Source organism: Cyclopterus lumpus, chromosome 25, assembly GCF_009769545.1.
Source record: "Cyclopterus lumpus isolate fCycLum1 chromosome 25, fCycLum1.pri, whole genome shotgun sequence".
In the NCBI taxonomy this organism is placed as follows: domain Eukaryota; kingdom Metazoa; phylum Chordata; class Actinopteri; order Perciformes; family Cyclopteridae; genus Cyclopterus; species Cyclopterus lumpus.
In genome coordinates, this window is record NC_046990.1 from 7613825 (window position 1) to 7639223 (window position 25399).

The window sequence follows — 25399 nt, forward strand, 5'->3', positions numbered from 1 at the left end:
GTATAGTCTACACACCAACCATTTTCTGAGGTTGCCATGGTCACAGAAGTTTTTAAAAAAAAGTAAATTTTTAGCTCAGACAGCTGCTGAAAGATTATTGTGCACATTCAACAGCAGCAAACTGACATAAAGGATCGGACTGTCAATCCTCTCAGAGTGTATTTGATATTTTAGTTCAACAATGAATGGAGATCCCTGAGCCACCAGGGAGGAAGAGGAGGAGGAGGAGGAGGATTAGGGCATTTCCAAATGCAATTACATTCTTCTACGAGCAATTAGGGATGCAAAAAGCTAAAGCATCAGCTTTTTATTTCGATAAGGCCCAGGAGCTCAGAGTTAATTGCAAAAAGAGTAATGAGAATAGGAAGAAAAGAACACGATGTGTGTGATTGGGCTGAGACTTTGAGTGGAGTTCAGTTCACCCTCCATCCAGTACGTCATCCTCCCAATCACTGGTCAGCTTCCACCCACACTGGATGGAGCCAGATGTGGCTGAGTAAACTAACTGTCCTCCAGCTGCACTATTCATTTTCCTTTACAGTTATAAATAAATAGTTGCCTGAGTTATTACAGGGGGAGCCATAGTTCAGGGCGTCATTAAACCGGTGTAGAATTAAGGGGGCTAAGTGATCGGAAAACATACCTGAAGTCTAGCTCAAGGGCACATCGAGGCCTTCTTTTGAGAAAGGAAGTGTGTGTGTGTGGGAGGTCACTTACTTCGAATGATGGCACAGATGTCATGAACATGTGTCCTGTTTTATGAATGACTTCCTGTCTTTGTGGCGTTTCCCTTTTTTTTTGTTTTTGCTCTGTTCCCTTTTGTTTCTCCCACCAATCAGCTTTCCCCTGTCTTGGTGTGGGAGTAGTTTCTTGAGTATTAATCGTTCCATCTTTTGTGTTAAAGCTGCATTCTCTCTACTGACCACCAGGGGGCGACTCCTCTGGTTGTATAGAAGTCTATAGAAAATGACTACTTCTCTCTTGATGTATTCCCTCAGTAAACATTGTAAACATGAGTTTATGGTCTCAATTTCTAGTTTCAAGTCTTCTTCAATTCAGCATGATGTTCAAACAGGCCATAATGCAGAGTATGCTTTAGGGCGGGGCTACATTGCGATTGACAGGCAAACACTTCCGTTCATTGGTTGCAAAAACAACAACATTGGGACGAACGTAATCCAAGATGGTGACAGCAAAAGCACCGAACTCAAAGCTCAGTCCACAAACCAACGGGTGATGTCTCCATGACTACGTCCATTCCTGATTCTATGGATATCGTAGACAAATAAACAAATGTAAAATCTGATAAAGTCCTAATAAGGGAGGGGAAAAAAACCTCCCTGTTTCCTGTTTGTCCTCCTTACTCCCAGAGAGCATGACTGTGACTCACATGTCCCCGTCACGGGCCTCAAGGTAGCAACAGCAAGCCGGTATCCATCTTGTTATAGTCCATCTTCATTGCTCCGATAATGACCTTCACCATACTGCTGCATGATGATAGCCATTACGGATGAGTCATGGGTGACCGGCCGTTTTACGTTCACATCCCTCCGTCTGTGCCTCTCACACACACACACACACACACACATGCGTGGCAGCCATACACACATATAATGGAAGAAAGTGCAAACAGGAATAAGGTTAATGTGTTCTTGCAGCAGTAGACGCAGTGCTGCACATCAGACACCGTTTCCCTCTGAGATGCTTCAGTTTAAATTGACGGCGACAGCGGCGCACACTTGGTTGAGCAAGAAGTGTGTGCAAACCACGTAATAAAAATGGAGCTCCACATATCCTGCCATTGATTTATTCATTGCACGATGTGCCCTCCTTTGTTTGTGTAATCCTAGAGGAGACAAAAAGAGGAAACTGCACGTCGTGATTTACAAACGGAGCAAAGCCTGCAAGCCAGTCAACTCCAGCTGCAGCGCAACATCCGCACAGGTATGACATGCACCCCTCTCTCCGTGTCACCCATCAAATGCACACTTTCTATTTCAAACAACGTTGTTACTTGAACCACAGAGTATCAGTGCAAAGAGACGCACTCTCTGGTGCTGCTGGATGGCGATGCGGTAGTGTTTGCTATATAACTCCCATAAGGGGTGTAAAGTTCACCAATATTTGTTGTGTATATGTATCAGACCAACAGGACTGCGCTGCCCTCCACGCTCATATGACCTTTGTGATTGTGCTGGCTTCCTGCTCGCGGTATAAGGCTTTAATAATGGACATATTGGCTGTAGTTATTAGCATGTATCATCTGATAACACATTCATTGGCTGTATACTGTACAGATGTAGACTGTATAGAAGAAGTGGACATAGTCATCGGGACATCAGCCGTTGGTTTGTGGACTGATGTTTTGAAGCCTCAAGTTTGACGATTTCTTGGATTACTCTTGTATCACCTTGTAGCCCCGCCCTAAAGCAGTCCATGCTTTATGGTCTGTTTGACTCTAAATGGACCATCATTTACTAAATGAACATCATGCTTTTGATGAGACCATAAACTCATGTTTACAATGTTTACTGAGGGTAAATAAATCAAGAGAGAAATAGTCATTTTCTCATTGACTTCTATACAACCAGAGGAGTCGTCCCCCTGGTGGTCAGTAGAGAGAATGCAGCTTTAACACATGAAGCATATACTTCTATACATCCAGAGGAGTCGCCCCCTGGTGGACAGTCGAGAGAATGCAACTTTAACACATGAAGCATAAACTTCGAATTTAACTTTTTTAATTGAATGGGCAAATAATCTGAAAACATGACTGTAATGGGAAATGCATTGTTTTTTGTGTACGCTAGTTTTACGGTATGACATTATTACTACACTTTTATTGTGTAAAGAAGGGAGCGTCTCAGTCCTCCTTTCCTTGATTGTTGCTGCATGCCGCCGGCGATTAAAATAACATTTACACATTCTGTGCCATCAGCTAATAATTATGTTTTCACAGCGGGCTACGGCGAGCCATAAATAAAAGGTTGTAAGCAGGGAACTCAGCTGCTCTCCATATTTCTCACCATGGAGCAGCGAAAGGCCAATGCCTCAAGCCTGTGCTGTTCTTTTTTTTTCTTCCTTTACACGCTGATTTCTGCTCACTTTTTCTTCTCTTATCTGTTTCCCTTTCAGACGTTCTGAGCTCGACATTTGTATCTCTAAGCCCTAATTTTGAATGCGACGGGTCCTCTGTGATGTGATCACTTGCTAACACGTTTTGATGAACAGGCTCAAACAGGATGTGTCCTTATCTGTCTGTTACAGTGCTATCAATGAAAGGGCTAATGCAGCCCTGTCGCCTGGAATTTTCCATTACGCTGCCTCCCGTTACGCTGCCTCCCGTTACGCTGTCTCCCGTTACGCTGTATCCCTTTACGCTGCCTCCCGTTACGCTGCCTCCCGTTACGCTGCCTCCCGTTACGCTGCCTCCCGTTACGCTGCCGTTACGCTGCCTCCCTTTACGCTGTCTCCCGTTACGCTGTCTCCCTTTACGCTGCCTCCCGTTACGCTGCCTCCCGTTACGCTGCCTCCCGTTACGCTGCCTCCCGTTACGCTGCCTCCCTTTACGCTGCCTCCCTTTACGCTGCCTCCCTTTACGCTGCCTCCCGTTACGCTGCCTCCCGTTACGCTGCCTCCCGTTACGCTGCCTCCCTTTACGCTGCCTCCCTTTACGCTGCCTCCCGTTACGCTGCCTCCCGTTACGCTGCCTCCCGTTACGCTGCCTCCCGTTACGCTGCCTCCCTTTACGCTGCCTCCCGTTACGCTGCCTCCCGTTACGCTGCCTCCCTTTACGCTGCCTCCCTTTACGCTGCCTCCCGTTACGCTGCCGTTACGCTGCCTCCCTTTACGCTGCCTCCCGTTACGCTGCCTCCCGTTACGCTGCCTCCCGTTACGCTGCCTCCCTTTACGCTGCCTCCCTTTACGCTGCCTCCCTTTACGCTGCCTCCCGTTACGCTGCCTCCCGTTACGCTGCCTCCCGTTACGCTGCCTCCCGTTACGCTGCCTCCCTTTACGCTGCCTCCCTTTACGCTGCCTCCCTTTACGCTGCCTCCCGTTACGCTGCCTCCCGTTACGCTGCCTCCCTTTACGCTGCCTCCCGTTACGCTGCCTCCCGTTACGCTGCCTCCCGTTACGCTGCCTCCCTTTACGCTGCCTCCCTTTACGCTGCCTCCCTTTACGCTGCCTCCCGTTACGCTGCCTCCCGTTACGCTGCCTCCCTTTACGCTGCCTCCCGTTACGCTGCCTCCCGTTACGCTGCCTCCCGTTACGCTGCCTCCCTTTACGCTGCCTCCCTTTACGCTGCCTCCCTTTACGCTGCCTCCCTTTACGCTGCCTCCCGTTACGCTGCCTCCCGTTACGCTGCCGTTACGCTGCCTCCCTTTACGCTGCCTCCCGTTACGCTGCCTCCCGTTACGCTGCCTCCCGTTACGCTGCCGTTACGCTGCCTCCCTTTACGCTGCCTCCCTTTACGCTGCCTCCCTTTACGCTGCCTCCCGTTACGCTTCCGTTACGTTGCCTCCCTTTACGCTGCCTCCCTTTACGCTGCCTCCCGTTATGCTGCCTCCCGTTACGCTGCCGTTACGCTGCCTCCCTTTACGCTGCCTCCCGTTACGCTGCCTCCCTTTACGCTGCCTCCCGTTACGCTGCCTCCCGTTACGCTGCCTCGCTGTCTCGCTGTATCGCTGCGTTGTCGTCTCGTTATGAGATACTAGACTTGGACTCCAGCTCAAAGACATGATACTAGACTCTAGCTCAAAGAACTGATACTAGACTCTAGCTCAAAGACATGATACTATAATCTAGCTCAAAGAACTGATACTAGACTTGGACTCCAGCTCAAAGACCTGATACTAGACTCTAGCTCAAAGACCTGATACTAGACTTTAGCTCAAAGAACTGATACTAGACTCTAGCTCAAAGAACTGATACTAGACTCTAGCTCAAAGACCTGATACTAGACTCTAGCTCAAAGACCTGATACTAGACTCTAGCTCAAAGAACTGATACTAGACTCTAGCTCAAAGAACTGATACTAGACTCTAGCTCAAAGAACTTGACTTGGACTTGTGAGCATCTCTGCTTCTATCTTGTGAATGAGCCATTTGCTCCTGCTATGGGATACTTTGATGGAAAGAGATCACAGGGCTGAGTGGTATGAATAATGAAAATAAGCCTGTCTGCTGGGTGACATGAGATCGGCCTGTCTGGTTTGGTCTCAGAGTTCTGGCTATTGTTGCCTGAAGAGCTGCCAACCAGCTGATGCTCCTGCTCCTGTAATGAGCCTTTGTCTGGAGCATGGCCGACTGTCAGCCGCTGTCCTCACGGTTTCCTTTCAGATGCTAAGGCAGTCGGTCATTCTGCAAATATTCAGTATAATATAATCTCCGGTTGTACTCATTCATGTGTTCAAGTACATTCAGGTTCGGTCTACTTTTAACTTTGTTCAGTCAGGTGCTCACCTGAGAAGATTTAAACACACTCTACATGAAAAACCAAGACGGGGTTTCAATTAAATTCCACTTCCAGTCTTTTATTTAATTTTTAAAACTCACTTTCGAACATGAAATGCTAACGTACGTTCTGTTTGTTTCAGTAATGGCAACGGTTCACTCTGCCTAAATGCTTTTGTTTGGGCTGATTTCTAGTGTGTAATATGCGCATATGTTTTAAATAACACTCAAACGTATATCTCTTCAGACAATAAAGAGTATTAACCGATGTTTACCCTTTTCATTGTGTCATCACTAATTCCCCAAACCAAATCATTTCCATTCTCCCTCTCCTTTTCCCACCCATCACTAATAATAATAATAATAATAATAATCAGCAACAATCTAACGGTATCAATAATGTATATATACTTACAAACATTTTTGTCCATTCATTACAATGTATTTGAACTGAAGCAATTAAGTGGAAATATTTCAACATCAATATTTCATATTTAGAATTAATGAGGCGATGATTTAAAAGAAAAACTTAGCTACGACTACGTAATGTGACATGATAATCTGTGCTCAAAATCCATATATCCAGAGCTTATTTATTCCATGGCAAAAACAGTTAGCTTGCTTAGCTTAACTGTTAGCCCAGTTAGCTAGTTAGCTTAACCTTCATAGTACTAGTACTCAGACCTGGAAAAAGGTTGTACTCGTCAGTGTGATGTCTCTTTTTTATTCTCTTCTGCGAGTCATTAGAGACATCACATCATGGTGTTCCAGGGAGGTATTCAATCTTTCAAAGAATTACAATGCAGCACGGTTCAAATCCATATCCTAAAATATTCACGCAGAGCAGGCCTTATACTCATACAGGGGTGCTTTCGATATGGTTGAAATATTTATGGTTGCCTCACAGCTGTGCAAACTGTGAGCCATTGTAAATCCTGTAGTTATTCTATTATTAATTCCCAGACCCGTAATTGGTCTATACATTGTTCAGCACTCATCACCAAGAGTAGCTTCTGCAATATTGTTTCTCATTTAGAGCCAGGGGTTTAAATATTTATTAACCATCAGCACGTTCTATTCATAAGTGTGTGTTCACCCTTACTGAATTCATTCCTCGTCTTCTCAATTGTTCTTCTGGGCATCTCCCTCCTTCAAGGAAAACATGAACATTCTCCCCAGGGAACCCTTACCCTGCGCTCCCCTCCTCCTGATGGAAGAGCATGGAGATGCCAATGGTGTGTGTGTGTGTGTGTGTGTGTGTGGTAATGCTACACCACCTCATACCTTATTTATGCTGATGTCTCTGTACCGGCTCCCCTGGGTCAGAGGGTAAGACGTAGGAGATGGATGGAGATGGCTCAGATCGGATGGATGAGAAAAGGCAGAGAAAAGAATTCCGCGAGAGAAAAAAGTGCTGGCTAAATGACGTTGGGAGAAACCATGAGAACCCGGGAGAATAAAACGGTGGGAAGAGGTGAAGAGGAGCAGCTATCCGTCGCCTGGAAGCTGGAGCTGGTTGAAAAGCTGTCTAGTATCCACACAGACCTCCCTTATGAGCACCGCTATAACACTGATCAGCAGTGCATCCCCGTAATAAGTCTCTCTGGCACACACACACACACACACACACACACACACACACACACACACACACACACACACACACACACAGGTGTAGGCTGCCACAGTGCTAATTAGAATTAGAATTAGAAAACTTTATTAATCCCCAGTGGGGAAACTCATTTGCTACCAAACATTCGTACAGACAACAATAGACAGTAACACACTACAAGGAACAAACAAAACCAGAAGATGCCCCATAAAACATGACCATCAGAAAGACGCTAAGTCTAAATCTAAAAACACCTTAAGAATGTGCACGGAAGCGATCGGTTGGGGGAATGATGCTAACGAAAAAAACTGTCGCCAGGCCGACGTCTCACAAATCAGATTCAAAGTGAAAACGTTCGCTTGTTTAGCGAAGCAGCTGCGGTGGTGAGGTTATCTTGGAGCACCGGCGTGCCACAGCTTCCTGTCCGGGCCTCATCTGAAGGGGGAAGTGCCCACATAGCAAGTAAGGTGGAAAAGAATTCAGAATAAAATGGAGATGTGCTTATTTCTGCACAAAAATTGCAATGTGAGACAGCTTTGATTTCTTCATTTAGAAGTATATTTGTACGAGAGCAGTAGCTCTGAATAAAGAACTAACTTTATTCACTGCTTTTACTTAAACCAACAGACTTAAGTCAATTAAAATGGAAGAGCTCACAGGAGTTGAAGTTTCAGAACATCGGCGGTTCGATCCCCACCCTAGTCGATGTGTCCTTGAGCAAGACACTTAACCCTGAATTGATCGTCGTAGCTGTTCTACGGTGTATGATTGTAAGTCGCTTGGATAAAAGCGTCAGTCTAAAGGTTATGGAGTAAACGCTGAAAGGAATTACCGGTCGAATATGAATTATTTTTCCTCAACATGGCAGCGGCTGAGCCAGCAGCTTGCAGCTAACAGTGCAAACAGCTACCGATGTTTACCAAAGCCAGTGTTATGTACATAGACGTCGGAATATCTCCAACACTCGGCAGCTCACGCCAGAAGAATGGAGATTGATGAAAATCACGGCAGGTAAGAGGAAGAACATTTATTTTTTGGATTTCTGGGGCGAACGTGCCATTTAAATATTGGGGAAACTTATCGTGAGGGACGATGGCAAAAATGGACGGAGGAATTCAAGGAGTGCCAAGAGACTCGGCTGTTTATGACCAAAAGACAGCGTTGTATCCGGCATCATGTCTGGGCCTCCAGCCGCCATCCCTCACCGAAAAAACAAACTTAGATGAGGAGGTGTGAGACACGGACAATCTCCAGTTGTGTGCTACATGTATGAAAAGGAAACTTAGGACAACAGAACCCGATTCTCTGCACATTGTTACACATTAACTCCTGGCCCTTGAAACCAACTGGTTTTATTCCATTCTATTGTGGGGTGTTCCTCTTTTTTCTGTCCACCAATGTAGTCTCTCCCAACAAACTGCATAAGGAATAGGCACATCACATTTTTAACGCTTCATATTATGATCTGTAGAGGAGCTCACCTGTAACTTGTGAAATAGCGGTGTGTTCTTCGTTATAAAAACAGTCACGTACTAATAAAACTTTGATTAAACTACCTTGAACTTTACACACTCCTTGCCCTGCCCCATCCCCCGAAGTTACCTTAACCTTTTAACACGGATCAAAGAGAGAGACTCAGAGAAAGCTTTAGTCACAGTTCAAAGCACTGTGTGTGTGTGTGTGTGTGTGTGTGTGTGTGTGTGTGTGTGTGAAGGAGAGATGAAGAGTCAATGAGGCCCTGACTTCAAACACATACAGATTAACCTCACAGCAGCACGTTGTATCTGCCAAAGAAAGCCACAAACCCATTAGTGAGTCCAAGCTCTCTTTTGGAGAAATGGAAAATCGGCGCGGCGGTGTCGTCGGAATACGAAGCTGGCTGGAATAATCCGACTGAAAGCTCCTCCCCGCATACAGTAGGATCGCACTGATGTGCACATCTGCGCACATCAGTGCAGGTGGTTTAAAGAAAAGAAAGCGGGGCGGGGGTCATCCGCAGTGTCGGCAAGAGGTGAAAGGTCAACTGACAGGAATTGTCTTTAGGGTTGTTATCTTCCAATTGCATTTGCTAACCCGAATAAAAGAACAGAACGACACACGGACGTCTGATTGCTGACACGAGACCCGCCGGCTGGTTTCAGGTCAGCTACAGCAGCCGAGAGAGGTGGGTAAAAGGCGACTTTGCTTCAAACGCATCACCATGACTACGTCCTCTTCTTATCGATGGTCTATGGCTTTAGACTCAAAAGCGGAAAGAGATGAAACAATTAAAGAAGTAATTAACATTTACATTGCCACGTAGCCTATAGGTGGACGCACACATTTAGTGTTATTCTATTTGTTTAGTATTTCTTAGCATCAGAGATGCTTTTTCAGTTTAATAGCCAATGTGAGTTGTTGCCTTTTTGGGAAAGTGTTTGTTGAGCATCCGTACAGTGAAGTACCGACTTTCAAATTAAAAACAGAAGCTACGCACACGATGTTTGTTTCTGTTCTTCATCTGCCTGCAGGGTCAGATGTCTCATGTTATACGCTGTCTGGAATCCACTCACGCGCCATAAAACCCGATGAAAAGAGATTTGATGTAGTGAATCGGCGACCTCTCTCACAAAATGCACAGATATTCAAAGAAAAGAAACGCGAACGAAATCCTTGCGAAATCCCTTGGGGGATTAAAAAAGTGTCTTTATGAATTACACACTGTGTTGTATCTTAAAATATGATCCCTTTTGTTGGCATTTTCTGTCTGTTTGTTTCTGTGAAGTATAATGTTGGAGAATTCACAGCTCTCTTGTAGCTAATAAAACACCGATGGAGGGGGGGGGATGGTTGCTTTTATGTAATAATCATGAATCTACTCCTTCAAATATCCGACGCCTGCAAAGGAAAGGAGGAACATTTTCTTTTCGAGGCTCGTGAAAACACGCCGTTATTCTTGTTGTCAAGACGAGATCGATTTAACCTCTTACACACCACGTGCAATATGTGGCTGTTTTATGACCCTCATCACACACACACACACACACACACAGTCCATTACACACCAGTCCATCTCCTGGGTGCTGCTGTGGGCTCCCCCCTCCTCTCGCTCCGGGGGGGGGGGGGAGCCACTGTCACTTAGCCCAGTGCTGTCCATCTGCACCTGTCAGACGCCATTGTGTCTCTGCGGTTAAACTAGCGGAAAATAGCCCTGAGAACAGAGAGCACCATGGGAACTGAAGAGAGGAGCCCGAGTCTACGCTCTGACCGGGGGCCGATCCCCCTGGAGAGCCGATAGCTTGCAGTGCTGCTGAAATGACTTCTGGGCAATGTGTTCTTTGACTAAATGATAACCCATAATTTATAACAGGTTCCTCATACTTTACACCCCTATCAGTGGTACTTGTACTTTACACTCATATCAGTTGTACTTGTACTTTAAAATCTCCTCTCTATACGTATTAATTTATGAGCTTTTAAGGTAGTATTGGACCAGGCCTTGCTGTTCTAAACAGTTACTGTCGGAAAATGAGCTTCTTTATTCAATCACAATTACTGAAAAAGAAACTCCAACTATTTGCTAATGTAGAAAACAGAGACTTGTACTCTGTCATTGCACATACAGTACGATGTCTCCACTGAGGTGGGACAGGGCCACACAAATCTAACTAACAATACAAACACATACATGTCTAAACCATCACATCCTGCACGCACAACAAATGGCTGAAAGCAATCTCTTAAAACATGCATTGGCAAACAGAACTGCATTTGAGAACTTGAGAAAAAAAAAAGGATCACGGTCAAGGAAATTATCTTCATAATGGCAGTCAAACTTTCAGAGGATTGGTTCATAGCAACACATTCTCATTCCCAACCCGTCAACCACTGAAGCGTAGTCAGGACCACTTTGGCAACGTTTTAAATGCACAGGAAGTGTCCGTTTTAACGCACTGGGTACACAGGAAGTGTCCGTTTTAACGCACTGGGTACACAGGAAGTGTCCGTTTTAACGCACTGGGTACACAGGAAGTGTCCGTTTTAACGCACTGGGTACACAGGAAGTGTCCGTTTTAAAACTCAATACTGCCATATTTGCAGAGTTGGGAGTGAGAACACGCTGGTAATTATGTCCAGGAAAAAGTACACACTACGTAACAATGGCACAATATCACAGAATATGTTGGCGGCAGTGTTTTGTTTAACTTTCATTCCCATAAACCATCTCTAGCTACAGCTCTACTACCACAAACTAACACCTCCAATGCAAGTGTCTAAAAAATCCTCACACGTTTGCAGTCTAGCTACCAACAAGCAGCACTTCATTAGAAACATGGTACAAAAAAAACAACTTCAAACAGCCAACTTTGGATGTCTGTTGTTTCAATCTAAAGTTCAACATTCTTCTTAACAGCTACAAAATCCTTTGAAGAAAGTAAAAGAGAAACTCAGCTGGGAATTTCATTGTGATTAAGAGTTTTACACAAGGCAGCAACATACCTTGTTATCTTAATGAAACTGCCATGCAATCCGACTGTCCAGCAGCATACTGCTGCTACACTAATTATAGCCTGGCGTAATGGATTCACTATCCACAGAAATTGTCATTATTATAGTTGTAATTAGTGCCAATTAGAGAAAGATTATTTATACAATGGATATTAATAATTTGTGGATGGGCACAGTGGAAACAAACACGTGTGTGTTGTAATATTCATGATATTTGAGGGAACAATTTAAAGACAGCACTTTTTTTTTGTCTTTCATCACAAAATGCTCCATAAAATGAAGTGACACATCTTCTTTGCTTTCCGGGTCAAAATCGTTGACTTACAGTGGGATTAATGAGAACTCTCACTTGACACGTTGTTTTACTGAAATCCATCACAATGTCTTTCGGGACGAGTTTTTAAAACCGGATAAATCTGAGCGATTATTAGAAGTATGAACTATCTCGAACATTAGAAAGTAATATGGCATGAATGATGGGGAAAAAAATGTTGCTTTGGTTTTGGCTAGGTTCTGCAAATAAAAAGGTATTCAGCCAACCAGGTATCACGCACGCAGTCAGACAGAACCCTGCTAATCTAAAGTCTTTCTTGCCCTCCATAGAAAAGCTATATTGCATACTGTAACATGTAAATAACCAGTGTTGTTGACTAATACTAAAAAAACACGTCATATATCATTTGCACATAAATAAATCTGCTGATGTGTTTTTTCGGTGATTTAGAACTTTCTTTCTCTCTTGGGTACAATATACTTTCCATTCATTCAGGGCTGCGTTCTGACCCTGTGGTTCAAGTCTTTTGCGGTTCGTCTGCTGGCCAAGGAGCATGGCTGTGCCAGAGCTCAGCAGTCTGCTCGAGGATTGTAAAGGTATGCCGTATCACATGTGTACAACCCCAACAGGACAAACTGTAATCAAACACTCCACTGTTCCAATTTGATTGTCTGGAAAAGCACGAGTCCACTTTTTTTGTGTCAAACTGGCATGGTGTTTGCACTAGGTCCTGCACATAAGCACGTCCGCAAAGGGGCCCAGGAGGCTCTTGTTGAAGATACACCTGACCCACACAAGGTAGGTGGTGAAGGGCTTAATGTTCTCTGAAAACGTGTAGTTCTGCTGGGGGAGGATATAAGGCATGTAGGTGTTCTCTCCCTGCTCCTGGATCCACACCTCATACTTCACCTCTCTCACCTTCAAGTATTTCAGATTCCACGGGATCTGCCAGGAGACTGTGAGTTTAGCCTCGTTGGTGGTTTGTACCGAGGTCTGACACTGGGGTTCTCTGACCCGGCCCGGGTGGACTGTGCTGGCCGGCTTTGACTTCTTCACGCTGGGCTTTGTCTTCATGCCCTCTTTAAGGGTTTCCAGGAAGGAAGGGATGTCCACCAAAGTGTCCTGGTAGATCCGGAAGAGCCACTCTGGGTTGCGACAGCACAGGTGCCTGGGGACATCTTTGCTCGCCAGTATACGCTCTTGCTCCTCCTTCTCCAAGTGGACGATGCCCCCTTGCTCCCAGGGTCTGTCAGGGTGGGTGATGGTGTTCTCCTCCTGAGTGTTCCTCCAGGAGATATAGTGAAGGTCCATGCCTGGAAGGGTGGCAAGGGTTTTATACGGGGTGTACTGCTCTGGGTTCACAGCAAAGGGGAACAGCTCCACCACAGCAGCTCCTCTGGGGAGGAAGAGTGAGGTGATGAGCTGAGCGCCATGCATACTGACCAACACAGAAGCGCCGCTGATCACCTGGACGATACCGGGGAAAGACTGTTCCTCAAGGGACACCGTGACCACTCTCATCTGGAACTCCTGGGCCAGTGCCATGATTAGCTCTGCTTCATTCAGTATCAGCCTCGTTGCGGAGCGACTGAACACAACAACGTAATCGTCCTTTCTCTCTTTCTCATGTTCGGCACTCCCTCCATCCTTGTACACCTCCTCCACTCTTGTGATGTTCATTTTCTCCATCAGAGCCCTTGCAAACTGTCGGATCTCATTTCCTGAGACCAACATGTTGGCTTTGGGCCCCTGTGGTTGAACAAAACCGTACTGGTACCAGGTGGTCATCTTGGAGAGGCCGACGTAGGATTTGGTAAAACACATGAGCTTGCCGAAGTTCCTCAGCTGCTCTTTGAGCAGTGGCTGCTTGCTGCTGAGAAGTCGGTAGAGGTCAAAGTGTGGGCCTTCGCTCCAGCCCTCCATAAAAACCAAACGCGCCTCATCATCTAAGTCCGAATACTGCTTCATGGTGTAGAAGGCTGGGATCAGGTCATCATGGAACACGTGCATTAGGTTGTCTGGATTAAACCGGTTTAGGATTAGAGTCACATCTGGTACGAACACAGGTTTAGGCATAAACTTTAAAGCAGCAGCCGGCAGCTCCAAAAAGTTGAAGTACTGTGTGTTGTGATCCTCCACTGACGACAAGTCCAACAGAGCAGGTTGGAAGCGCCTCGACCCCAGATTTGGCAACATGACAGAGGAATTGGAGTGGAAGAACACAAACTCCTCTGCCTCGGAGCAGTAGCAGAGGTAGTCAAAGCGGCAGACGCGGTCAGTGTGCATCTTGCCGGTGCAGACCATGCGGGTGCCGTGTTCCTGAAGGGCCTGCAGGGCGACGTGGTAGTCAATGTGGGCCTGCGAGAGCTCCTGGGACTGCCGTGTCATGTGCAGCTCTTCCTCCAGCAGGGCGGCGTGCTCACTCAGCTTGGAATACTTCCAAAGCAGAGCTGCGACCACGGAGACCAGCAGCCCGTTAAGGAGCGCGCCGACGCTCATCCTGCAGCCTGCTACCGAAGCCCGCATCACTGCCGGCGCGGACCCGCCTCCCGTCTCCAGCTGGCCTCCGACCTCAGTGGGAGGCGACGAGACATCCGCCGGACAACAACTTGGAAGAGGAAGAAGGAGGAGGCAGAAGAGGGGTGACCACAGGTAGGAAGTGGGAAGACAGAGCAGGGTAGGTGAGGAGAGGAGAGAGCGAGGACAAGAAAAGAAGAAATGACAAATTAAGAACAAATTAATTATGAATCCAGTCCAAAAAAACACAACGAAAAGTCCTGATTGCTCCCAGTAATTACCAGACTAACAGTGCAGTTGACAGCAAAGAGCACTGACACAATTAACAAGTCAATAGTCAAGCTACATTGCTGAAGTGCTTGTCACACGGGCGGAGCGATGCAGCGGTGCTTGAGAGCAGGTTTGAGCTCTCCCTGTTGGGAGCAGTGGTTGTTCACCTTGGCGAACAAAGGAGACATTTTCCTAACCTTCCGTCCCCTGTCACCCTCCCCGGATCTGTCAAGACAAATTACACTGTGAGGAGGCACAGGGGAAAGAACAAGAGCATTGCTCTCAACTCGACTCATTTGCATACTGAGGGAACAAGTGAGTCATTGAGGGACTCTAAATCAAACCGGTAACAGTTAACTGCCAACAGCTGCCTGCAAACGCGAGGCAAGTGGCATGCTAAATACCCGGGCTAGCTTAACCAAACTGCAGCGTATAATTACTTTTGCCATTTCCTTTCTTCCGGTCCGGTATCCGATCATAACAATTTATTTTCCCTCCCGACACCTGAACTCTCGCCGATACTTGGTAGTGATCACGTACCAGTGAGTTAAAACGTTAGAGGTCACGATTCCCTCTCTAATATCGTTTTTCTCTAATGCTGTGAAAACATTTCCTTTAAACAACCATATTTATTCAAGTTTCTTGCCAAAAACTTCATGATAATACATGTATAAATGACCTTCGTCCAATACTAATTTTTACTCTAATGTACCTCAACAAAACCTCCTTTAACGTTAGCTACGCTCCCTTATTTAGCTAAGAAGGGCTGTGCTGCCATTCGGCTGCTAACAGCTAACTAGCTCTCCTCCTGAAGACTTCAACACAGATTGGTTGTTCCTAGTGTTGCATTATCAGGGAGAAAATAGTATTCAACCCCAGATGTTTGATATAAGTTTGCACATGTGCAGTACCGATTGGGCAGAACGTACGAATCAGGTAGCAAGTGACACGTGTTGTTGTTGTTGTTGTTCCCGTTTAGTGTAAATGAGTTGATATCAGATAGGTGCACGCGCCAGCATTTCAGGATGTATCGGACACATTTCCGCTATCGGTATCAGGAAAAAAAAACCTCTAATATGCAAACACACCAACACACAGCTGAGAGGAAGGAACGGATGACCTCAGGTCTGTGCTTTGGTATGACATCCACTAAGTGACCAAATTCCCCTCTCTGAAGCTGGCCTTACAGCAGGGAGTGAACTCCATCAGGTCAAACTGAATCCAGACAGGAGTCAGCTGAACACACACAGCATAGACTCTCAAAGTGGCCATGAACAACAGGCTGACTCAACACGTCAATCAGCTTGTGTTCGTCTGTCTGGCTCTCTTGGGTAGTATTCCATAAAATCACTCAATAATCCTTTTATTATTCCTAATGCTCCCTATAATTGCATATTATGTTTCTATTCCCAAATACTGCCCAACAAGATTGACACATTGTAATGTATTTGCAGCCTAGTCTTTGCGTTCTTCCCCTTCTTTTTCTCTTTTTACGCTCCTTCTCCGGTTTCTTGCGTGCTGCTGCCTCCTTCCCTGGGCTATTTCTGACATCCCAACAAGAACAATATGTCGCTGGCAACAGGGTCACTCTTTGTGATGAAACGCAGCGAAAGCACACAGGCACAATTCAATGCGCAATTCATAATGCAGTCGATTGAAAAGACACAACCTTAAAACGCATTAAAAGAGAGCAAGTATTGTCTACTTTAGGTTGAAAACATGATGACGGTTATCAAACCCTGCACTTTGCATCTGAGATAAAGACGCTGCTCTACACTTCCATTAAAAAAAAATTACAGACTGAGCCTGAGAAAGCTCTGTGTTATTTCCCATGACATGCTGGATTATGAACATACACTGCAGTGTCGCCTCGCTGCTGACTCGGCAGCCGGAAGAAGGTGAAATGAAGTGTGAAGAGGAGGCTGCCAGTGAGGCGGACATTAGGCAGGCTTGCATGCTCCTTCTAGTCCACTAGACACAAGGGCAGCACAAGGACACAAGGGCAGCACGAGGACACAAGGGTAGCACGAGGACACAAGGACACGAGGGCAGCACGAGGACACGAGGGCAGCACAAGGACACAAGGGTAGCACGAGGACACAAGGGCAGCACGAGGACACAAGGACACGAGGGCAGCACGAGGACACGAGGGCAGCAAAAAGACACGAGGACAGCACGAGGACACAAGGGCACATGAGGACACAAGGGCAGCAGGAGGACACAAGGGCACACAAGGGCAGCACAAGGACACAAGGACACGAGGGCAGCAAAAAGACACGAGGACACAAGGGCACACGAGGACACGAGGGCAGCAGGAGGACACGAGGGCAGCACGAGGACACGAGGGCAGCACGAGGACACGAGGGCAGCAGGAAGACACAAGGACACGAGGGCAGCAGGAGGACACGAGGGCAGCACAAGGACACGAGGGCAGCAGGAAGACACGAGGACACGAGGGCAGCAGGAAGACACGAGGACACGAGGGCAGCAGGAAGACACGAGGACACGAGGGCAGCGCGAGGACACAAGGGCAGCACGAGGACACGAGGGCAGCAGGAGGACACGAGGGCAGCACGAGGACACGAGGGCAGCACGAGGACACGAGGGCAGCAGGAAGACACAAGGACACGAGGGCAGCAGGAGGACACGAGGGCAGCACAAGGACACGAGGGCAGCAGGAAGACACGAGGACACGAGGGCAGCAGGAAGACACGAGGACACGAGGGCAGCAGGAAGACACGAGGACACGAGGGCAGCGCGAGGACACAAGGGCAGCACGAGGACACGAGGGCAGCGCGAAGACACGAGGGCAGCGCGAGGACACGAGGGCAGCGCGAAGACACGAGGGCAGCGCGAGGACACGAGGGCAGCGCGAGGACACGAGGGCAGCGCGAGGACACGAGGGCAGCGCGAAGACACGAGGGCAGCGCGAGGACACGAGGGCAGCGCGAGGACACGAGGGCAGCGCGAGGACACGAGGGCAGTGCGAGGACACGAGGGCAGCAGGAGGACACGAGGGCAGCAGGAGGACACGAGGGCAGCACGAGGACACGAGGGCAGCAAAAAGACACGAGGACAGCACAAGGACACGAGGACAGCACAAGGACACAAGGGCACATGAGGACACAAGGGCAGCAGGAGGACACAAGGGCACACAAGGACACAAGGGCAGCACAAGGGCACAAGAGGACACAAGGGCAGCAGGAGGACACAAGGGCAGCAGGAGGACACGAGGGCAGCACGAGGACACGAGGGCAGCAGGAGGACACAAGGGCAGCACGAGGACACGAGGGCAGCACAAGGACACGAGGGCAGCAGGAAGACACGAGGACACAAGGGCAGCACGAGGACACGAGGGCAGCACAAGGACACGAGGGCAGCAGGAAGACACGAGGACACAAGGGCAGCAGGAGGACACGAGGGCAGCACGAGGACACGAGGGCAGCACAAGGACACGAGGGCAGCAGGAAGACACGAGGACACGAGGGCAGCGTGAGGACACGAGGGCAGCGCGAGGACACAAGGGCAGCACGAGGACACGAGGGCAGCACGAAGACACGAGGACACAAGGGCAGCACGAGGACACGAGGGCAGCACGAAGACACGAGGGCAGCACGAAGACACGAGGACAGCACGAGGACACGAGGGCAGCACGAAGACACGAGGACAGCACGAGGACACGAGGGCAGCGCGAAGACACGAGGGCAGCGCGAGGACACGAGGGCAGCACGAAGACACGAGGGCAGCACGAGGACACGAGGGCAGCGCGAAGACACGAGGGCAGCGCGAGGACACGAGGGCAGCACGAAGACACGAGGGCAGCGCGAGGACACGAGGGCAGCACGAGGACAGCACAGTTGTGTCCTTGTGGCAGCACAAGACCACAAGGGCAGTACGAGGACACTGGTGCAAGCTGTGCACGGCGGGCTCCTGCTGTGACGTGCCGATGCCCTCTGCAATCAGCCCCCTGAGCCGCACAACCGAAAGCCTCGAAAATGTCAAATCCCGCACGCAACGCCACTCATTTGCATCGGCACGTTTACCAGACGGAGAGGGCTGTTCTCCAGTTCTGGTTTGGGGGGATTTAAAACAACCAAAGGAAGCCTAAAACGCGAGAGCTGGATCTGCTGTCTGTGGAGCAAATTTAAAGTGACCTTGAATACGAGTGTATCTCGAGCTAGGCGAGGCACTGCCCGGGAAGATACACATTTTCAAATTAGGAAAAGGTCACAGCAGTTCCAAATATAATCAAATGTTAGATGAGATCCATCTCCTGAGCAACGCTAGCACTGGGGATTGGTCTCATATCCATATTCTATTTCAGAGTATGTGTTCCTTATTGCCTCAAATGATACTTTACTTTACCGCAGAGCAATATGGGTTGAAATGTTCTCCGCTGATTACTATTACAGTTTTTTTTTCAAAGTCTGATCTGACAAAGTTCAATTTACTTTTAAAGAACTATAATAAAATATAATTGAAACCATCCCGAAGTCAGTGAAAACTGTAAAAACATTTTAATATCATCCTTTTCCTTGAGGTTATTTGCACACAAAAAAACAGAATTCAAATGATAAGGAAATAAATGATTGTATTTCTATTCAAATACTTGCTTTAACGTTGCTGCTGTGTGCCCATCATGTGGCACATGTCTGTAAATATTGAAGCCGATCCCAGCTGACATTGGGCGAAGGCAGGGTTCACCTGGACAGGGTTCACCTGGACCGGGTTCACCTGAAAATGACATTTTTTGCACTCGTTTTGAGCCTAATTTTCTGAAACATTCAAACTAAATTTGTGAAGCAGGGCTGCCCGCTGTGCTCACACACACACACACACACTGGTTGATCCGAGGACAGTCACGGGCTTCTAAAAACACACACAACCGTTTTCTTTTGTACATCAGCACTTCTGCAGCTGGATTTCTCTGCCCGATAAACCTGGGAGGCAATCCGCCCACCCGTTTGCATGAAATGGCATATACGTGCAGTACTGTACATGCAGCGATGGAGAAAAACATCTCTTCTGAGTTGAACACAAAAGTGCATTCGTCTGTAACCCTGAAGTAAAATGATACGGGTCTTTTTGGTCTGAAATGTAAAACTGCTGAAACGCACACACACACACATTTTTATGCTGGAGGTATGGAAAGTGGATTCGAGAAAAACGCAAAAACAGGTCAGCTATGAAGACAATGACCTTGTCCTTTGAATAAAATCTGTGTTACAGGCCGACACGATTGCCTTATTGAACCGATCCTGAAAGAATATTGCCTTCATTAGACATCTGCTCCCGACAGCCATGTCTTTAACTCAAGAGCAGACCGAACACTGTTGCGTTGAGGCAAACACAAACCTACAGCAGAACTCAGTGTCGATAACTCCGCTGGGCTCATTAAATCCCCTGCGGATGTTTTCCGAACCACACACAATGAAGCTTGGCTTGGCAAGGACATGCTATATGTCCTCCGGTCTGTAAATTAACTCCAGGAAGACAGTTTCCTCACAAATAATTATTGTCAGAGCAATATTAACGCTTCAACCTGCTTTCAGATACAGCAGCAAGGTTCATCTTGTGTGGCCCTGTTTGGTTTTTTAATGTACAGGTCTTGAGCAAAGCAGTCAGAGCATTGCGAGAAGCGAGCCAGCAACCACAGACTGTATATAATATGGATGTTGCCTCTAAAAGCCACTCAAAGTGGGCGGCTCCGGCACCTTAACTCTTAAAAATGGGCAAAGATGTGGATCGTCGGTGGAGCCGAGGCCCTGGGTGACGCCCTGGGTTTAAACAGATTCGCCCCGAGTACATTTAGGATGAACGGAGAAATGAGCTAAAACCACAGAACCATTTATTTTGTACCGAGCTGTAAATAATCTTGATTTCTGCTGTAAAAATTGTCATTTTAATATGGGGTTCCATGGGGATTGACTGGCCAGCCTCAAGCGGACATTTGAGGAGCGGCAGTGTTTGGAACGTCCACATTGGCTTCACCAAAATATGTTCTTGTCTTTCTCTGCGAGTAACCTCTCCCTCATGGCTCTGAAGCTCCGCTTCCCCAATGTAACTGGTTAGCATATCCAGTGTGCTCTGGAGACAATAGTAATAATAATAATAACAGTGATGTGATGGAAGGTGGGCAGACTGGAGACTCTAATGGAAAGCGAAGGGGGGCTGTGGGAGGGAGGAGTGGCGGCTCATTCGGAGGCCCTGGTGTTCAATCATTCTTTAAAACTCACCGTCCTTCCTCTTTGGAGCTAATCTTCCCTCGCTTCCGTACATTTCTTCCCTTTTCAAATCGCCACTCTGACATGCCTCTTCAAAAGAAGATTTCTATTTTTGGTCTTTTTTTAAATGGTGATGGCGCCCGTATATCGTTTCTCTCCCCTTCCTCCCTCCACCTGCTTTCCTTTCTCTTCGGCCACTTGATTGCTGATCTCTGGACTGCGGTGAGGCGTCCGTCCTGTATTTCTGGACCAAATGTGGCCTGCCAGGTTGGATCAGGCAGCTCGGAGCTCAGTGTGGCACTAGGGGAGAATTAATGGCCCGGCAGCCATAATCTGGCTGTATAAAGACAAGTCTCATACCCTTTCTCTCACTTTGCATCTCTTTCTCAAAACACGTTTGGACAGACGGGCACACACACACACATCGCTCCGTTACATAAAAGCAGCGCAATGCCATCCATTCTATTGGTTGAAAAATAGCCTGGCTGGCTTCACAATGACTGGCAGTGAGTGTCAGAAATGACCCTGGTCCCCATCAAGACACATCTGGGCTACTGGGGTTCAGTGGTGAGCAGGGTCGTCCTTCAATCAGAGGATCGGTGGTTCGATCCCCAGCTCCGCTAGTCCACGTCGATGTGTCCTTGGGCTAAACACTTAACCCCAAAATGTCTCCTGTAGCCGTTCTACGCTGTATGAATGTTAGTTACTGCTGATGTGCAGGTGGAACCTTAGCTCCTCCTATCAGGGTGTGAATGGATGAATGATGTCATGTAGTGTTAAAGCGCTTTAAGTGGTCGGAAGACTAGAAAAGCGCTTTACAAGTACAGGTCCATTTACCATTTACATCTACTCGCCTTCTCCTCTCTTTCTCATCCGCTCACAGCAGATAGGAGGCCGAGACCGTGCCCACATTGTGCTCTCTCTTCAGCCAGGGGAAAGAAGGAGAAGCAGAGGCAGATGTGGACAATCTGTGTGTGTTTTGTGTGAGACAGACAAAGGGGAACAAATTGAGTAGGACATCCTCTACGGCACTTCAGGACTGGCCTCGGGACAACAGGCAGTGTTCCAGAAGGGGACCGAAATAGAATACAGAGTTCTGGATGGACGCTTGAAGATATCTGCAAGTGCTCACGCTCTCGAGTCGTTGCTCCCATATAACCTGAGAAGTGGGAAAGATTTCCATCTTGTTCAGCTGTGTGTGGGACATGCAACAAACGCAGAGCTACCCGCTGGCTCCAGTGAGTCCTAAATCGTGAATGCATAGAAACACGTGCCTTCACTGTTGGTCTTTAATGGAAGTTACAGATGACCCTCGAGGCCAGGTGGATGTGGAAAGCATAATTTGGTTTTGCAGATACTGAGGTAATCTGGAGCTAGGTACAAGGTTGAATAAATGACTGCTAAGGTTGTTCCCAAGACACCACAACTCAAGAAAGAACTCCAGGTGTATATAAAAGGGTGAAGAATCAGGCAAGTTTTCATATGGAAGTTTTTAAACTAGAACCAACACTTTTATTGTCAGTTAACCAGGAGGCGTCTGCCCTTTGGTGGCTTTAAGCAGAAAATGGAAATACTCCACATGTCTTGTGCATTAATTTACACACGTTCCCCTAAAACTGGAACGGATCACTTGGGTATCTTTGGACGTTTACGGGAACAAACTGGATAACCACAATGAATTACCACAAAGTAACCATTGCCACATTTACAGGTGAATCGGAACATATAGTTGTGTTAATAGATGCACCCCTTTTAGTTTCATATTGGGGTCCTTCTGCCAGAAATCCTGCTATGTATTTGTCTGACACATCAGGACGGAAGATTTGAGGTACATGCACATCCGCTCCTTCCCCAGCCTCTTTAACTACGGTCGTCTAAATAGACCCTTACATGCACCTATGCAGAGGTATATTCGCCCTGATGCATTATGTTTTCTAACAAGGTACTAACAAAGTGTGTGAGCGCATCCGGTGTGACACATTGGAAAAGCCATGCGAGTCTGCTGAGCAGTTGGGGCGTGTGGAAATACATGAATATCAGAGACGAGACTGCAAGCTTTTACATGGAGAAGAGATCCAAATGCTTCGTTTCCGGCTCAGCGTCTCAGTTTTGTGAAAAGTGGCAAAGAACGACTTTTGAATTATTCCCAAAGACGACAGTAGAAATTATTGCTGCACAATTAATGAAAAACGCAACATGAGGGCCAAAATACCATATCGTGGTGCTGCAGAGAAGTCCTGGCCTACAGATGATATTCTGCAGAATTAAGAAAACGTCTCGTTTTGGTACAAAAAGTGCAGCCAATCAATATGCTGAATCCAGCGAATTACATACAGATGCAACAGCCTGTGAAGCATACTTCAATTGTGGGATCAACGACCCCTTTGGAATGGCAGGGGGATTTAAATAAACCACATATTACTAAAAATATTGTGAGTTTGGCAGATTTCCTATAACTGTAGATCTTATATGAGTCAGAGATCCATCTGCAGAAGACAACACACTCCAGGGACATGAAACAGCATCTTGTCTGGGAGGTGATGGAACATAAATAATCACACAAGCAGCACTGTGTTTTGTTTGTTAACATTTCCACAGCACTGGTGTCACGCTGGAACAGACAGGGAGAACTAAAGCTAAACCCCTCAGCCCGGTTGTGTTCGCCTAAACGGTTCAGTTACAACGGGAGCTAATCATCTTCGGCATTTGTGCCCCTCACCATCACACGTTACCGATCGACACCGGGGAGCAGTGAGGCAGGTGCATCCACTGAAACGCAATGTTCTTCTTTTTTCCATTTGTGTTTTGGAGTTTAACCACATTGGTTAAATCAAATATCCACAGACTACATAGGAGTTGCAACATTATCGAATTGAGGAAGGGGTTATCAGCGATGGGGCAGATCGTGGGAGAAGCGGTGCGATTGCTTCTTTTCCCAAAGAAAGATAACTGATCCTATCGATGGCTTTGGCCTCATATGATAACTGACTAGAGGTCAGCTTTAACGCCTAGAGCGCAAAAAAAACACATTGCAAGGTAGTTCCAAGCTGCAAGGGAGGCACCGACCAACTTTTTCAGTCCCAATACCGATTCCAATATCGGGGCTTTGGGTATCGGCCGGTATCATGCAGCGGGGTCAGGGTGTTAACCACAGGTGTGGGATGGACAGGTATCGGTACCTGGAACAACCCCAGTGGACGTGACCGGCATCATTCTTTCATGTGTACTTGACTTGATTTGAACCTTTTTTCCCTAACTTTGTAAAACAAAATGTAAAAAAATATTATTACAAAGATATACATTTAGTCAAGGGTTTTTCATTTGTTGAAATAAATAAATAATAAATAAAAATAATAATTGTAAAACAGAAACTTGACTGAAGTGTAGTGTAAACATATGATTTAATTACATATAAATTAATTAAATACAACATACCCAATCAAAAGCTATTCTAGTATCATCTACCCGGTGTTGGTATCTTATACTCATCCGTAGTAGGTAGGTACTACATATACAATTAGAAATAATGTATTCATATCCATTGCAAATAGATATGTGAACTCTGAATACAGGTTATTTCTTGATGCCCCTGACGTAGATTAATGAATTCCATTTAGTTTTTATTTAATAAGTGAATGATATGAATACGACACCGGGACGATACCGGGGCGACACCGGGATGACACCGGGACACAGACGCTTACCTTCGGTCCCAGTGAGGAAAGGTTGCTTTGTGTCTTTGAAGTCCGCCGAGGCTAGCTCATTCAGCCGCACCGTGACTCCCCGCGGAGACGGCTCTGAGCGGGGGCACCGGACGGGTGGCGGACACCGATACCGGGAGTCCAACGCAACTACGGCGCGTTCCGTCGTCCGCTTCTCCCGGGGCGGCGCTTTGCGGGGTTGTTTACAAGCTGGTCGGGCTGTCAGAGAGAGAGAGAGACGGGCAGAGCAGCTGCCTGGATACCGACTCCACTCCGCTGGGTCCAGTCTCCGCCTACCGACCGCCGAGGGGAAGTCGCGCGCTCAGATCTCGCGATGGCACACGAGCCCGCTGTGATTGTCATGCGCCACTGATCACTACGTCATGCCGTGAATATTGATGTGAGACAAGAGGGAAATATCCTACATTTAGGCAATTTAGAGATGTTGGGCTCTTTTGCTTCCATAAGGTGTGTTCTTTCAGACTAGTGGACGGGAAACTTCCACAGTGCACATTTTAGGTGTTTATTTTACTACTCTATCTATTTGCTTTTGTAGATTTGTCCTAAATTCAACAACAAACTAGATTAGGTAATGCTTCATTTTAATATTCAAATTCCATAGGATAATTCATACAAATTTAACCTATTTACCTGCAGTGTCTTTAAAATGTCTGGAACTTAAAATGCATTTAAATGCCTTTTTCTCTAAATATTTTCTTTTCAATCAGACTCCACTTCAGTAGCACTTACATAAACCAAACTGAACATTTTCCTCCTATCTATATTCTGAACATTATTACAGAGGAGATTCATTCAAGTTTTTTTTTTTTACAGCTGTTGACAGTAACATTTGGTTTATG

At 46.9% G+C, this 25399-nt stretch overlaps 1 protein-coding gene across 1 annotated transcript; it reads right to left on the reverse strand.

Moving 5' to 3' along the window:
• Positions 1–10146: 10146 nt before the first annotated feature.
• On the reverse strand, positions 10147–24817 carry pomgnt2 (protein O-linked mannose N-acetylglucosaminyltransferase 2 (beta 1,4-)). The gene is made up of 2 exons (XM_034529155.1): positions 24543–24817; positions 10147–14435 (listed from the first exon to the last, which is right to left on the reverse strand). Exon 2 carries the CDS (start codon positions 14351–14353, stop codon positions 12551–12553), a length of 1803 nt encoding a protein of 600 aa, XP_034385046.1. The 5' UTR covers positions 14354–14435; positions 24543–24817; the 3' UTR covers positions 10147–12550.
• Positions 24818–25399: the final 582 nt, after the last annotated feature.

Excerpts from the sequence above, each read along its gene's own strand:
- pomgnt2 (XM_034529155.1), bottom strand. The coding sequence starts at position 14,353 with ATGCGGGCTTCGGTAGCAGGCTGCAGGATGAGCGTCGGCGCGCTCCTT.